This window comes from Xiphophorus hellerii, chromosome 6 (genome assembly GCF_003331165.1).
Source record: "Xiphophorus hellerii strain 12219 chromosome 6, Xiphophorus_hellerii-4.1, whole genome shotgun sequence".
Classification (NCBI taxonomy): domain Eukaryota; kingdom Metazoa; phylum Chordata; class Actinopteri; order Cyprinodontiformes; family Poeciliidae; genus Xiphophorus; species Xiphophorus hellerii.
Window position 1 is genome coordinate 12,004,516 of NC_045677.1, and position 14,227 is coordinate 12,018,742.

Genomic DNA, 14,227 nt, shown 5'->3' on the forward strand with positions numbered 1-14,227 from the left:
ATAATGTCCTCTCCTTTTATTGTTTTAGATCTTGCACAGATTGCACATTTCTAAGTTTTTAAATATTATTTAACTCCACAGTTGTTTGTATGAATCACATTGTAATTAAATGTTTCTGGAAATTTCATTATTGACACAAAAACTTTAATCTTCTTCCTCTGCAAAATGTCTTACATAGGTCTGAAATTGAAAATCAGCAGTAACTCGATAAACTGCATCATGTGCACATTTTTTGGGATGCATTCTGCCAGCAAATCTAATGCAAAAATTCACTTTTTGGTGCAACAAGAGCACAAGGATTTCCAGAAAGTATGTCTTCTCGCTCTGTCTGTCTTGAGATAAAAACTCCTCAAAAGTACAGATTTGTAAGTTTGAATGCTGAGATCCTCCTGTTCATTTCTTTTGAATTTCCCAATATCAGTGAACAAAGCAGTGGTGAATCTGTGCTGTCCATTAATAAAGCCACTTTTACTGCAAACTTCTGTGCTGTCCTATAACAGGTTTTCTTCTCCTTAATAAGAGTGGCAGTTTTTTTAAAATCCAATTGGAAAGCATGTTCTAAATCTACACCTAAAACCTCTGCTGTCAACATGTCACAAGGAGCGCTATGAAGTACAACATAATGAGTGAAGTGTGATGTAGTGAGGAAATGAGAAATGTTAAGTTTCTGAATGAATAGTCAGGAAAAATGGTTTTATTTTGAATAGCATGTGTAGTGTTGCAGCTAACTTCACAGTAAGCAAAGAAGATGTCAGAGGTAATTCTATTTTCTGAAATTACCCAAAATAATTTTATATTATGTATTTAAATATTTAACTTGATATATATCCATGTGATTGTTGTTAATGTTATTCCATGAACAGATTTTTATGATCGGTTGATGCATTTTCATTCATGAACGTCCGAGACTCATAAGCTAACACATCCTTTCAAAAGAAAATACATGCATACAGTGCCTTTTCTGTCTGCTGTGGTCAGTGCCAAGTGACTTGCTTTCACTTTTATTGCTTGAGATAAATATGGTGTTAAAAACAGAATCTCAGAAGACGAGTTTGAGTCAAGTTTTGACTCTTCAAGGCGCTCGTCAGAGTGAAGTTTGAAGTTTCTGTTTCTCTAGATTAAGCGGTACTGGAGTCCAATCCTGTAACTCAAGTTACCATCTGAGACCTATACCAAAATGCTTGAAGCTTAAACTGTTGTAAAAAGTGGCTCTACAAAGAAATGAGCACACTTTTAGATATTAGGTATTGTATGTTGGTTTATTTGATAGAATCAAATTCCATCCATTAAAGTTTATAGTTTAAAAATGACAAATTTAAATAAAAAAACAAAAAGTTTAAGTTGAATGAACCCCCTTGCAAAACATGACCTCTCCATATTTAAAACACATATGGGAGCACGTTGTAATACCAGCAATGACAACATTCCACACACTTCTCCTGTGATCCAATCAGCAAGGATGAACCATATAAGCAGCCTTTGGGACGGGAGGATTTTAGACCTAAATTGTTAAATTCTTGTTCTGTAGGTTGCCTTCACATTTTTTGGCCATGTTTAAAATGTTTTGTGGAACAGTGACTGGTCCAAGTTACTCCTACGAGATGGCTGCTCCTACCATGACAGATCCACCTCCGTGTTTAACACCTGGCAAAACAGTCTGTGGGTTGAATGCATTTTCGGCTTGCTCCGAGCAGAAACTGGCCTGAAGATTGAAGACAATGAAAATTCACCACCTAAAGCTATGTTTTCTTTGTTTGTGCCCTTGCACTGTCAACTATTTTGTCAATTCTTCTTTCTGGATGGACAGGAAAAAAAAATATGGAAGCTATTTTAAATCATGTCACAAGAAAAGAAATCCTATTTACAAAAGGTGCTTTTATTAAACCGTGTGAGACTGTAAATTACCCCCCATCTGGCCTCCGCCTCTCCGAACTTTACAGAAAGTATTTTGAGTAACCCAGTGATTTCAGCAGCAATCTGTTGTGGCTCTAACATTAACACAGAAAAATATGTTCCCTGGCTTAAAAAGAACTTTTAACGCACTGCCTCCAAAATCAGCGGGGAGACCGTTCCAGAGTTTGCATCCAAACTACAGAAGGCAACTTTTGGTACAGGTATTTGTCACAGTTTTTATACACAATGAACAGCAGGGTCTGGAGATCCAAGGACTCATGTGGGACACACTCTGGCAGAATATCAAAGTCAGCAGCATGTCGGCGACTGGAAGATTTATTGATGAACTGTGGGATTTCATGAAAACAACCAGGAATATCTGGGGAAAAAAAACTGTAGGAACTTTAACAGTGATATTGTTACATTTTGTTTTTTGTTGCAAAGCTGACAACCAAGCTGATCAAAGCAGTTTCCAAATTTGGGTTGACGTATTTAACATTTAAAGTACTTAGCAAAAGTATTTCAACTTGTGAATTGGGGGTTTTGTGTGATAGACCATTTCAAACTAGCACATAACTGTGAATCGGAAGGAGAATGGTGAATGCTTTTCCAAATGTTTTGCAAAGTTCAAACCCACATCTACTGGTGAGGAGCGTAGGTTCTTTTCTAAAAGGACTGTGTACCGTGTTGATGTGGAGATGGATGCACTTACATTGGGAAAATCCTTACAAATAAACTGCTAGAGGCTGCAGAAGACTTGAGACTCAGATGGAATTTCACCTTCCAGCACACCACCGATCTTAAACATGCGATCAAAAGCAGCAATGAAATGGTTTAGAATCAAAGCACCCTGTAAAACTCCAATTGTGAGTTAATCTCATTGGGAACTGAGAAAAAGAAAATTGGCAGATGCTCTCAGTTCTTTCTGACTGGGGACAACAACCCTAAACGTACAGCCAGAGATGTAACTGAATAGTTTTGATCAAATCTTATTGATGCCATGGGCTGGCTAAAGTCCAAACTCAAAGCCAACTGAGAACTAGTGGCAAGATATGAAAACTGCTGCACAGATGCTCTAGGTCTAGTTTGACTAAGTTTGATCTTGTTGGAAATGAAAACTCAGGAAATATTTCAGTCTTCAGATGTGTAAAGGCTAACAAAGGACTAGCTCCTGCAAGGGTAGCCAAAAAACAAACAAGTTTTTTACTTTGAATGAGAAATATAAATGCATGCCACGCTTGATAACATTTGAAAAACACAGTTAAGTTTTTTTTTTTTCAACTTGACAAATTTCCCCACTCTGTTTGCATTTTGTTTCTTGTGTGGAAAAAAAACAACAACTAATCAGTATATAAGTATAAGAGCTTCTCTTAAAATATAAATAGTGAAATGAGCACAGATGGTGGGTAAGTCACAACATATTGTTTCTTTACATAATCAGTTTACAAGCCTGGAGCCCAGTAATATGGTATGTTGATTGGATCTCTCTAGCAGAAAATTGCACTCTTAAAAAAATAAAACCAAAACAAAACAAAAAGAAAAATCACCAAACCCCATTAAGGGGGGGCGATTTCTCTCCAAATTTACGGGATATGAAAAAAGCGCAGGTCATTTTGCAGCAACTGAAGCCCCGCTTCCTTTGCGTGCATTCCTGCGCTGAGAACAGTTTTGTGGTTAATGTAATGGGAAGGCTTCACAATCTTCTCATTGGCTCAGAAGTCACAGACCTCGTCATATAAAGAAGGTGCCTGATCTGGCATCCCCCCCTTTCCCGCTGGCGAGTGTTGAAGAGCTCCAACTAGCTGGAAAAACCCTTTTTACGCACGGAGAGCTTGGAGACGCTGCGACGAGCGCTTCATTGTTTCGATCAGCAAAGAGTTTACCAGCAACAGGTGGGTTTGTTTCCTAAACTGCAGCTAAGACACTTTATGTGGATTTATGGGACAAGAAAAGTTATTTAGACAGGCAAAATGCTCTTTTATTTCCAGCATCTAATGTCGTAAGACACATTCGCGATGCCTAAAGCAGTTTACTTGAAACAAAATCTTCGTTTCAAGCGAATAAAAAATGTGACTCGCTCTGCAGTGAATGTATTAGAATTCGTTTATTATTGTTGCTTGGTTTTCTCACGTTTAACTGAAGTACCAAGAAAGACTTTTTCTTGCTTTAGTGTTTATTTCGTTCATCATTTTCCGATTAAGAGCTCTGTATTTCAGCTTTTAAAACAATGATGCAGTAATGAAAGACATGCAATATTAGTATTTTTTTTCTGTCAAGTAGTGCAAGTATCTATATACTAATCATGAAAAAATAATGTACCATTTTATATATGCTTTATAAACAAGCCAAAAATTTATTTGTAATATTTTAAAAAATGCTTTTGTAAATATTACATATGTGTTTTTAATATTACTAATTAATATTTTTAATTAGTTAATTTAACAGTTAATTTTTCATAATAGTAGTAACATTAATGTTTTAAGAGAGTGTATGTATGTATATACAGTATATCCATGAAAATGTATAATTCTTATTATTTCTTTATAGTAACAATTTAGAATAATTCTGATATTTTTGTCTGTTTCGGTTTCATTTGTTGTCTTCTGTCTCCATCACTAAGCAGTGAACTGAAGCATCTGAGTGGGCATGTGGTTGCTGGAGAAGCTGCGCAGCTCTGTGGAGAGCAGTGGGACACATTCCCAGCCTCCGCAGACGACAGAGGCCATTCCCGTTGCTGTTTATGCCAATGTGCTCACCCCCGAAAGGATCCCTGATTTCTTCATCCCCCCCAAACTCATCTGCTGTCCCCCTGAGGAGTCCACCAGCCCAGAACCCAAGCCCCGCACCAATCTGAGACCCTCCTCCTCCGACAACGCTATCTGCAGCCAGAGCCCCCGAGCCCGGAGCAGCAAGAGCATCTGCAGCCCTCGCCTGTTCTGCCGCAACTTGCAAAAGTCTGCCAACCGTCACATCATCCAGATAGAGACTGCAGATGAGCCGGGCACTGGGACAATGGACAAGCACACTGTGAACATCAATACCAATGCTGACCCTCAGTCACAGACTGCCATGTCCTTGCCGTACGTCCCAAAAGCTCAGACCTCCTATGGCTTCTCCACCTTGGTAGAATCTCCTCACACTAGACGCAAGGAAAGCCTGTTCCACAGTGATCCCAACAGCCCCCTTAACTCCCCAAGCTCCCAGAGGCGCTCCCAAGGGGGGACTCTGCTGGCCCCAGCTGACCCCAATCCTTATCGCTACTTCAGTGGAGGAGAGAGTGACACCTGCTCATCCGCTGAGTCTTCCCCATTTAACTCCCCCCTCCTCTCCAGGTCTGCTTCCCTACTTCGATCTATTACCCAGGAAACGCAGGCTAAGGTGATCACTTCTGCTTGTTTTAGTCAGATGATATTATCTGTGCTAGATGTAAATCTTTCGCATATTTACCTGCTGCTTTTTCATTTGCCCCCCAAAGGTATCTCGTGCAAGACGCTCCCTGGCACGCCACAGTTCTCTCTCCACTGACGAATGCAGCTCTGCCGACAACAGCCCCAACATGCAGCGCCGCCGCGCGCGCTGCCCCCCCTCTCCTGCCTTCCGAGGAGCCAAAGCTGGCAGCTCCAGGCCAGCAGCCTCAGATCTCCTGCAGCGTGAGCACACCATCAACCTCCACAAAGGAGGCACCCTGAAGTTGAGCACCCACTACGACCCCGAAGCCGCCCGGCTAAGGGTGCGTGTGCTCGCCGCAGAGGCCCTCTACAACAGGCAGACGGACCTGAAAAGTATTAACTGCTGTGTGGCGCTCTACCTGAACCCCGGCAAGCAGCAGAAACAACGGAGTACCATCATCAAGAACAGTAGGAACCCAGTGTTCAATGAAGACTTTTTTTTCGATGCACTGCCCCAGGCTCAAGTGAAGAATCTGGCCATGAAGATAAAGGTTGTGAACAAAGGAACCAGTCTGAAGAGAGATGTGCTTCTAGGTGAGAGGGAGGTGCTGCTCAGTGAGCTGCTCGCAAACCTCTAGGGAGATCTTGTCAAGGCTCCAGTGAAAGCGAGCGGCTCATCTCCCCTCTGTCGACCTTTTCATCCCACCCTTCCGGATACCGGGCAAGAAGCAGCATACCAATGACCAGGGAGCTGCATCTTGCACACGGCGTTGTGTGTATCGACAGAGACCCTCTTGTCATGACTAGTTAAGCTTAAACAAAGACATGCAGGCATACTTTAAGTGCTTGCTGGTATGTGAGCTTCGTGAATGGCAGAGCGGTGTTTGTGTATTTTTCTAGACGCGCTGACTTTCCAAAAAGGTGTTGCCCCTTTCTGATGTAGCTCTTTTTGGTTCATATGTCTAACTTGAAGTTGTATTTTTGTAATAAATCTACTCTATTATTGCGTACAAAAGTTTTGCATGTCACTGTGCAAATTATAAATGCCTTTGTGTACTTGAAAGACTGGTTTTGAAAGACTCCTATTGTAAATATGACTGACACAATGTAAGAAGTTTCAGAACTTACCAATAAAGAGCACACTAAAAATACAAGAAGATGATTTTTTATTCCAATTTGCAACTTTATCTCTTCTCATTTTGTCATTTCTAAGGACCAATGAAGGACAGTAACAATGGTCCAAAACCCTCTTTTGCGCCAACAAAAGCTTCCTGTTTTCGCGAACAGAGGCTGTGTCCTCTGAGACTTGCAAACTCCGGGTGTCATTTTGTGAGGCTTTTAGTGGTTCTCCGCAAACAATATTGTCTCTTTGAGCGCTCAAACTCCCTGTTTAATTTCAAATCCACACATCCAATTCAGGCATTCCTCTGGTGAGTTCTAAACTGATGATAAGGGCGGCAATCACACAGAACATCCTGCTTAGAAAATAATTAATCTAAACAGACTGATGTCCCTAGCATTTTAGTTGATAAATGGAAATCTATTTGTTCCAGTACACCACATATACAGGCTGCATCGGTGCAGAGCAATACGGAACATTGTCCGAATATGGATGTTATGCGTCCTCTGCTGGTGAAAGAGCAAAATGACATGTTGAGGCTTTGAAATACTAATAAGCTTTCAAGCCACTTTACTTGCCTTGTTTGAGGTTAATTGGACATCTTGATATTTTATGACCTACAAAGATATTACAACCCTGGACAGAGTGTGGAAAGAAATCGCATTTCAAAAAAAGTAAAAATTGACTTTCAGAGCGCGTTCAGGCTTAGCCCCTTAGGGTGATGTTTCACCAACTCCATTAACTTCTGAAGTACAGAAATAAGTCTCAACAAGCACCCATTTGGGACATGTTCATCTGTGACTCTGAAGGAGCTTAATTTCGTACAGGCTGGAGAGCAAAAGGATAAAACGGGAGAAATCCAATCTTTTCGACTCTGTAGTTCAAAGTTTTGTGATGTAAAGAGCTAGAGAGAGCTTGTGCATTAGGAAAGTAAAAACTTTGCTGAGAAACGCTCAAAATAATTAGAAACAGAATTGTTTTTTATTGAGCATTATGCAAGAGGGAGTTCAAAAAAATATAAATAGATACTTAAACAATTAGGACAGCTTGGAGGAGCAGTTAGCACTGCTGCCTCGTAGCAAGAAAATCCTGGGTTTGAATCCTGACCTGAGGATAGAAACCAGTCTCTCATTGGCAAGCAGATATGGAAAATTGATGGACAACATGAATAAAATATTTTTTTTTTTACAAATTTTAATGTTTTTTGTTTGTGTTTTCTGTGATAGACTGACACAAAGTGCTGTGGATACATAATTTGTATATGTTATAAACAAATTAGATACTGCAAAGTGTGGATTTCATTTGAATTTCTAGCTGAGGAAATACTACAGGGCAAGCTTTCATTGTTACCACAGCTGAAAGTTTCTAAAACTATTCACCCTGCCTTCTTTGTAAAACAGCTCCAGCTCAGGCAGAAAAGATGGAAAATGTCAGTGAGCATCATATATTGAGACTTTGATTTAGACCATTTTATAGCTCTCACTCTGTATGGATCCCTGATATGCTGGATGGCGAATCTTCACCCCAGTCTCAAGTTTTTTGCTGCCTTGAAAAGCTTTTTTTCCAGTATTGTTTTGTCTTTTGCTTCATCCATCATCCTATTAACTGTGAATTTGTTCCTGCTGAAGGAAAGCTTCCCAATAACACAAGAGATGCTCTGTCATTTCTGATTTTATGGCATTTCACACAATTTCTATGCGTTCCAATAGAAATTGTGTTTTTCATGATGTGGTGCAGTGTCAGTTTTCTGCCACACATAACATTTTTGATACTTTTATTTTCCACATTTTTACTCTTTGATTTTCGGTCATTTTGATATATGTATGTATCATATATTGTTGAACAGATAAAGTAGTACTAGTAAAACTTTTTTTTTTTCTTACCAGAAAGACAATTTGGGATGTATGGATATATTTTTCTGATCACAAATAACATAAAACTGTGGTATGAAAACTAAAGTTGCATAGGTTTATCTTATATTTTGGACAAGATCTGCCTATTTAAGCAAAATAAAAATTAACAAATTGTATACAAATGTAACAGTGATACTTGTTCTGTAATATTTCAGCTTTAGTAAAAATGTGTTTCTTTTCTTTAATAAAAATAATCAGGTTTAAAACATATTGTTTGTTATGTATCTCCAATGGTTGTGGTATTTTTTTACTAAAGGTTTACTTTGTGCAAGCCCAAACCACATTCAGATAAAAGTTAAAAAGCAAACAGGACCCCATCAGACTCTTAAAGAGATGGCACTCATCACTGAAATGTATAACTTAAATGGAATAAGGATACAGTAAAATAGATTGGAAAACAGTTTCCATTATATTATATATATTATATTATATTGTATTGTTTTTGGTGTAAAGAAACAGCCAATAATAATAATAATAATAATAATAATAATAATAATAATAATAATAATAATAATAATAATAATAATGTGGCGAACTCACAAATTATATTCAATTTGTGAGTTCGCCGTCATCTGATTGTCAGTCGGAGACAAAGCCTAATGTTGGTTCCAACAACCATAACAAAGAAAGCATCAGCTGTTGGTAATTTAACTCGCATTGACTCATGGGAAATGTAGTTTTCTGCCAATAACGCTCCCTCTTTCATGTACAAAAACTCTGTGTTAAGACTACATTACCCAGAATGCTAGGGTTCACTTGTAAACAGAGACCTGTCAAAGAGCACAAACGCCATCTTGACAGCAACCTCAAAATGGCAGAAAGATATGAGTCAGGAACAGGGTCCAAACTAAGATTCCGGCGCTCCACTACTTAAAACCAGGTACTTCAGATATTCTGTAAGCAAGTGGGCATGGAGTTGGTGTGCGGTGCTACAGCACAGAGCCTGTAAAATGGATATAACCGTGGCGGTTTTTAACGCGGCCAGAGATGGTAAGCTGAAACTTATCCAGAAGTTGCTGAGCAACAAAACTCCAGAGGAGCTGGAGGCTTTAGCGGAGGAGAAAACCCAGGGCAGCACCGCGCTTCTCATAGCCTCTCGGTACGGACATTTAGAGGTCGTAGACTACCTGCTCGAACATTGTAAAGCTAATGTTGAACTCGGGGGCTCGGTCAACTTTGACGGCGAGACTATCGAGGGGGCTCCACCGCTGTGGGCGGCTTCGGCAGCGGGTCACCTCCCCGTGGTGAAGACGCTGCTGAAACACGGAGCCTCGGTAAACAACGCCACGCTAACGAACTCCACCCCGCTCCGAGCCGCTTGCTTCGACGGCCACTTGGAGATCGTTCGCTACCTGGTGGAGCACAGAGCGGACTTGGAGGTCGCCAACCGCCACGGCCACACCTGCCTCATGATTTCCTGCTACAAGGGCCACAAAGAGATAGCCAAGTTTCTCCTGGACCGTGGGGCTGACGTGAACCGAAAGAGTGTGAAAGGGAACACGGCCCTCCATGACTGCGCTGAGTCTGGGAGTCTGGACATCATGAAGATGCTGCTGAAGTGCAACGCCCGCATGGAGAGGGACGGGTATGGGATGACCCCACTCCTGGCTGCCAGTGTAACGGGTCACACTAACATTGTGGAGTATCTGGCCCACCAGCCTCGCACTTCCAGAGAGGAGCGGATCAATGCACTGGAGCTACTGGGAGCAACGTTTGTGGACAAGAAACGTGATTTGTTGGGAGCGATGAGGTACTGGAGAAGAGCTATGGAGCTGAGGGAGGCGGGGGACAAAGCTGGATCGCTGTCCAAGCCTCCGCCTGGTCCTCCCGTCCCTGCCTACGGATGTGCCCAGGAGGTGAGCACTGCAGAGGAGCTTGAAGCTTTAATCACTGATCCTGATGAAATGAGGATGCAGGCCTTGCTGGTTCGTGAGCGCATCCTTGGGCCATCCCACCCGGACACATCTTATTACATTCGGTACAGGGGAGCTGTGTACGCTGACTCGGGCAACTTTGAGCGCTGTATCAGTCTGTGGAAATATGCCTTAGACATGCAGCAGAGCAACTTGGACCCCCTCAGTCCCATGACAGCCTCCAGTTTCCTATCCTTTGCAGAGCTCTTTTCTTTTGTTCTTCAGGATAGGGCCAAAGGCACCCTGTCAACTCGCATCACCTTCCAGGATCTAATGACTGTGCTGGGGAAAAGCGTGAGGGAAGTCGAAAGGGCTGTGGCACAGAGAGACAACCCCCCAGAAACCCCTCAGTTCAACAAGGCGCTTTCCATCATCCTCCACCTCATCTTTTTACTGGAAAAGCTCGAGTGCAACCCCGAGCAGGAACACCAAAAGAAGCACACAGTCTACCGGCTGCTCAAGCTCAACCCTCGAGGTCGGAACGGATTCACGCCGCTCCACATGGCCGTGGACAAAGAGACCACATCTGTGGGCCGCTACCCAGTGGGCCGCTTCCCCTCCCAGGCGGTGGCAGCGCTGCTCCTAGAGTGCGGCGCAGATGTCGATTCGCGGGACTGTGAGAACAACACCCCGCTGCACGTTGCCGCCAACAACGGTTGCCCAGAGATAATGGCGCTGCTGGTGAAGGCGGGGGCCCATTTCGACGCGACGAACGCTCAGAGGAAAACAGCTTACGAACTGTTGGATGATCACAGCGGCGGCCACACGGCACTGTACCCGCTGAACTACATCACCCTTCAGTGCCTGGCAGCTCGTGCGATTGAAAAGCACAGGCTGCCTTACAGGGGCCTGATCTCTGAGGAGATGGAGGCTTTCATTGAGCTCCACTGACTTCCATGAAGAGACTCTCCTTTAACAAACATTCTGTGTTCATCATTTTCTCCACTTCTGGCTCTAATAGCAACGTGTCAGACCAAACCATAGCAATAAACCCACATCCTCTGGGAGTAGTCTCTGCTTCCAATCTGGAATAAATTTTCTTATGAAGTCACAAAGACTATTTTAAACTTCTTGGTTTCTGGTATAAGAATGGAACAAATTTTATGACTTTAAACTAAAGACCTCGACTCAATCTTCTAGTTCCTCTGACTTCACTTGACTTTTGACTTTAAATTATTTTAAATTTTAAATCAAATAATTTAAAATTATTTGATTTAAAACTAACACTTTTAGTTAGCTTAACATGCTTGTCAAAAGGTGTTCTAATTTTAGGTTTGAAAAAAACTGATCGAAATTTTAAAACTAACATCTTGATTTGCCAGTCCAAAGTGATGAATTAAGTCATTTTAACAGGTCAAATCTCCGTGTTAGAAAAAAGTCCACACTTTGTGAAATGAAAGTAAACTGAAAAATAGAAAATATTTAGATTTTCTAAGCGAAAGCCAATTTCCAGGTCATTTTCTAATCTAGAAATCATTCTCTATCTATATTGGTTTTTATCCAGCATTGTAGGTGAGGAACTTCAGAAAGATATTTTTTTTCTAAAAGCATTCATTGTTTTCTGTGTTAACATTGTTTATCTTATTTGGTCAAAACATAGGTACATACAGTGCCACTTTAGCAATAGAGTTACAGGAAATAAACTTTCTATGAACTGGTTTTGCTTCAAAATGAGATGGGTAAGAAACAGTGAAAAAGGCCAGACATTATTTATGTAGTGTGTAAAATGCAAAAGTACCAGAAGTTTTGTTACTATGTAATCATTAACATTTAATTCCTGCAAATAAATGCATTTTGGAATTACTAATATTTTTGCAAACTAGTAATATTTGATTATGACTCTAAGTTGACAATTTGAGACTTGACTTAGAATTCCTTTGCCTTGACTTTGAGATGAACTTTTGACTTCTTTCTTTTCTTGCGACTTGAATGAAAAGTCTTGAGACTTGGTTGTGACCAGCAAATTGATGACTTACTCCCACCTCTGTTTTAGAGTTTCTCCAACTAAAAAGGAGCATCACACCATGATCAGGCTTTTGTAAAATAAAGGCTTTTGATTTCTGGCATCCGATCAAGATATTCAGAGAACATGCATGAAAATGAAGTGTGGTTATGGTAGTTCAACTCTTGTTTTGTTCATTTATATATCAACTCAAACTAGCAGGTTTTTCACTTGATGTCTGTTTAATATGGGAAATGTATTTAGATTACTGTGCCAAACATTCTGTTACTGACTTATCCGATTTAAAAGAAAAAGTGTAACTTCAAGAAAGGACACTAATTCAACAATATTAGAGGACTAGTAACTTCAGTGTCTTAATATTTAAGACTGCAGTTCTCTTTGTCTGCCTCTAGAACAATTACTTGAAAGACTTGAGATAATTGGCATTGATTGGATTGCAACAAACTTAACTCTATTAGTGTTTCTAGCCTATGCAGTTTGTTTTATTTCAATTAGAAGTATTCTTTTTTCCAAGCTAAAAGTATCTCTGCAGAATTGTTCTAAATGGCACATGCTTATCCTACAGAAGGAGATAATTGACTCTGGTTGCTTCGCTCACAGTAAATTGCTGTCTTCTGAGTGTATTAACTAAGAATGCCTTCTTAGTTTTCTCATCCTCTCTCAGCAAATTGTTTAATATTACAAAGCTTGGAAGTATGTCTACATCCATCTTCTTTCTGTAATTACACCAGCAGCTAATGTGTTCAGTTGAATGTCAATAAGACCTCTTCAGACTGTTAGTGGGAATTACAGCCGGCAGTTGTGTGTCCATGAAAGAGCCCCTCTTTTGCCCTTTAACCTCAAATGCAGCTCAGAAATGAAACGGATGGCTCCTACAGCCATTATTTTGTCTTAGTCTTACAAACACAAGACTTCCTTTCTGTCGATCTTGTATTTATTGCTGATGTGTGAAACTGAAAGCACACCAAGCGGCTCTGTGAACTCTGGAATTCGTACGGTCAGGCTCCAAGCTGACGCCGCCTTTCTTACTGAACTCATTCATTTTAGCTGATGGCGGCTTGAGAGCAAAAGTGTCTTGGAGATATCTGAATAAAATTCAGAATTAAAAGATAATATGTGTGTCCGTGTTATCGGCTTACTTAAGAAGAACAAAGTCATTATTTCTTTGATTTTGCTGTCATATTTGCATTCATAGCATTTACAGAAGTTGCAATAGATGTTTCTATCACGAGATTGTCGCATCAGTTCAGTTTATTTCCAGTGACGAGCTGCAACAAATGTCAGGTCTACCGCATGCAGCTATTTACCATCAAGCTCATTTCATGTCAACACAGTTCATTCCAGTTAAATCAGAAACACTGTGTTTTCATTTCTAATTGTAATGCAATACTGTATGGCCAGTTTATCATACAACACCAATTGGTCAAAAGTTTCATGACATAATTAAAATAAGCTGTCTTATTCACCCTAATGGAGTGCATGTTGCTAAACACTGATCTGTGACCTCACATTTCAGCTCTCCATCTCAAGGCTTTCCGCAGGTCATTTTAAACCTGAGAATGCCAAAATAAAGCATAAGAGAAACCTGATATTTCTGGGTCCTGAACTCCCTGAGTATAAATAGGTTGCAATTAACGTCACTGCTGCTGGGCAGCGGTGGAGACAGGGCAGCCACCTTGCTAATTTTAGGGATCTTTCTTCCCTAGCTTCAGCTCTGAAAATGGGAATATGGTAACGTAATACTGGGAGGCGGGGTGAGTGGCTGACAGGACACACAGCCAGCAGCAGGTTGCTTTAACCTTACAGGAAGCGGACACGGCACTGAATATATATACTGCTGGACGCTCAACCTCAGATATTTATTAGCTGCTTTTCCTGAAGCAGGTGTCTTGTTCACAATGTTAGATGATACCAGATGGCAAACTACTCATCCCATGCAGCAACTCACCCCAGCTGTCATTAAGCTGAAATTGATGGCCGTCTTATTTCAGAAGGTGCTTTCCCGCTGTCTTAACCTTAACTGTTCGTGGAAAATC

General features: G+C 40.9%; 2 protein-coding genes across 3 annotated transcripts; both read left to right on the forward strand.

Annotated features, from left to right (window-relative positions):
• Window positions 1-3,587: 3,587 nt before the first annotated feature.
• On the forward strand, window positions 3,588-6,436 carry LOC116720912 (C2 calcium-dependent domain-containing protein 4C-like). 2 transcript variants are annotated; one of them, XM_032564355.1, is made up of 3 exons: window positions 3,588-3,785; window positions 4,514-5,271; window positions 5,369-6,436. In XM_032564355.1, the coding sequence occupies exons 2-3, from the start codon at window positions 4,540-4,542 to the stop codon at window positions 5,918-5,920; spliced, it is 1,284 nt and encodes a 427-aa protein (XP_032420246.1). In that variant the 5' UTR covers window positions 3,588-3,785; window positions 4,514-4,539; the 3' UTR covers window positions 5,921-6,436. The 2 variants fall into 2 exon arrangements, with proteins under 2 accessions (XP_032420246.1, XP_032420245.1); XM_032564354.1 differs by having other exon boundaries at window positions 4,517-5,271.
• A 2,655-nt stretch (window positions 6,437-9,091) lies between these two features.
• On the forward strand, window positions 9,092-13,304 carry fem1a (fem-1 homolog a). The gene has a single exon (XM_032566123.1). The coding sequence runs from the start codon at window positions 9,266-9,268 to the stop codon at window positions 11,117-11,119; it is 1,854 nt and encodes a 617-aa protein (XP_032422014.1). The 5' UTR covers window positions 9,092-9,265; the 3' UTR covers window positions 11,120-13,304.
• The last annotated feature ends 923 nt before the right edge of the window (window positions 13,305-14,227 follow it).

Bases quoted from the DNA above. Each gene is read 5' to 3' on its own strand.
- fem1a (XM_032566123.1), top strand. From the start codon at position 9,266: ATGGATATAACCGTGGCGGTTTTTAACGCGGCCAGAGATGGTAAGCTG.
- LOC116720912 (XM_032564355.1), top strand. From the start codon at position 4,540: ATGTGGTTGCTGGAGAAGCTGCGCAGCTCTGTGGAGAGCAGTGGGACA. The intron at 5,272-5,368 runs GTGATCACTTCT...TGCCCCCCAAAG, and splicing joins CCCAGGAAACGCAGGCTAAG to GTATCTCGTGCAAGACGCTC.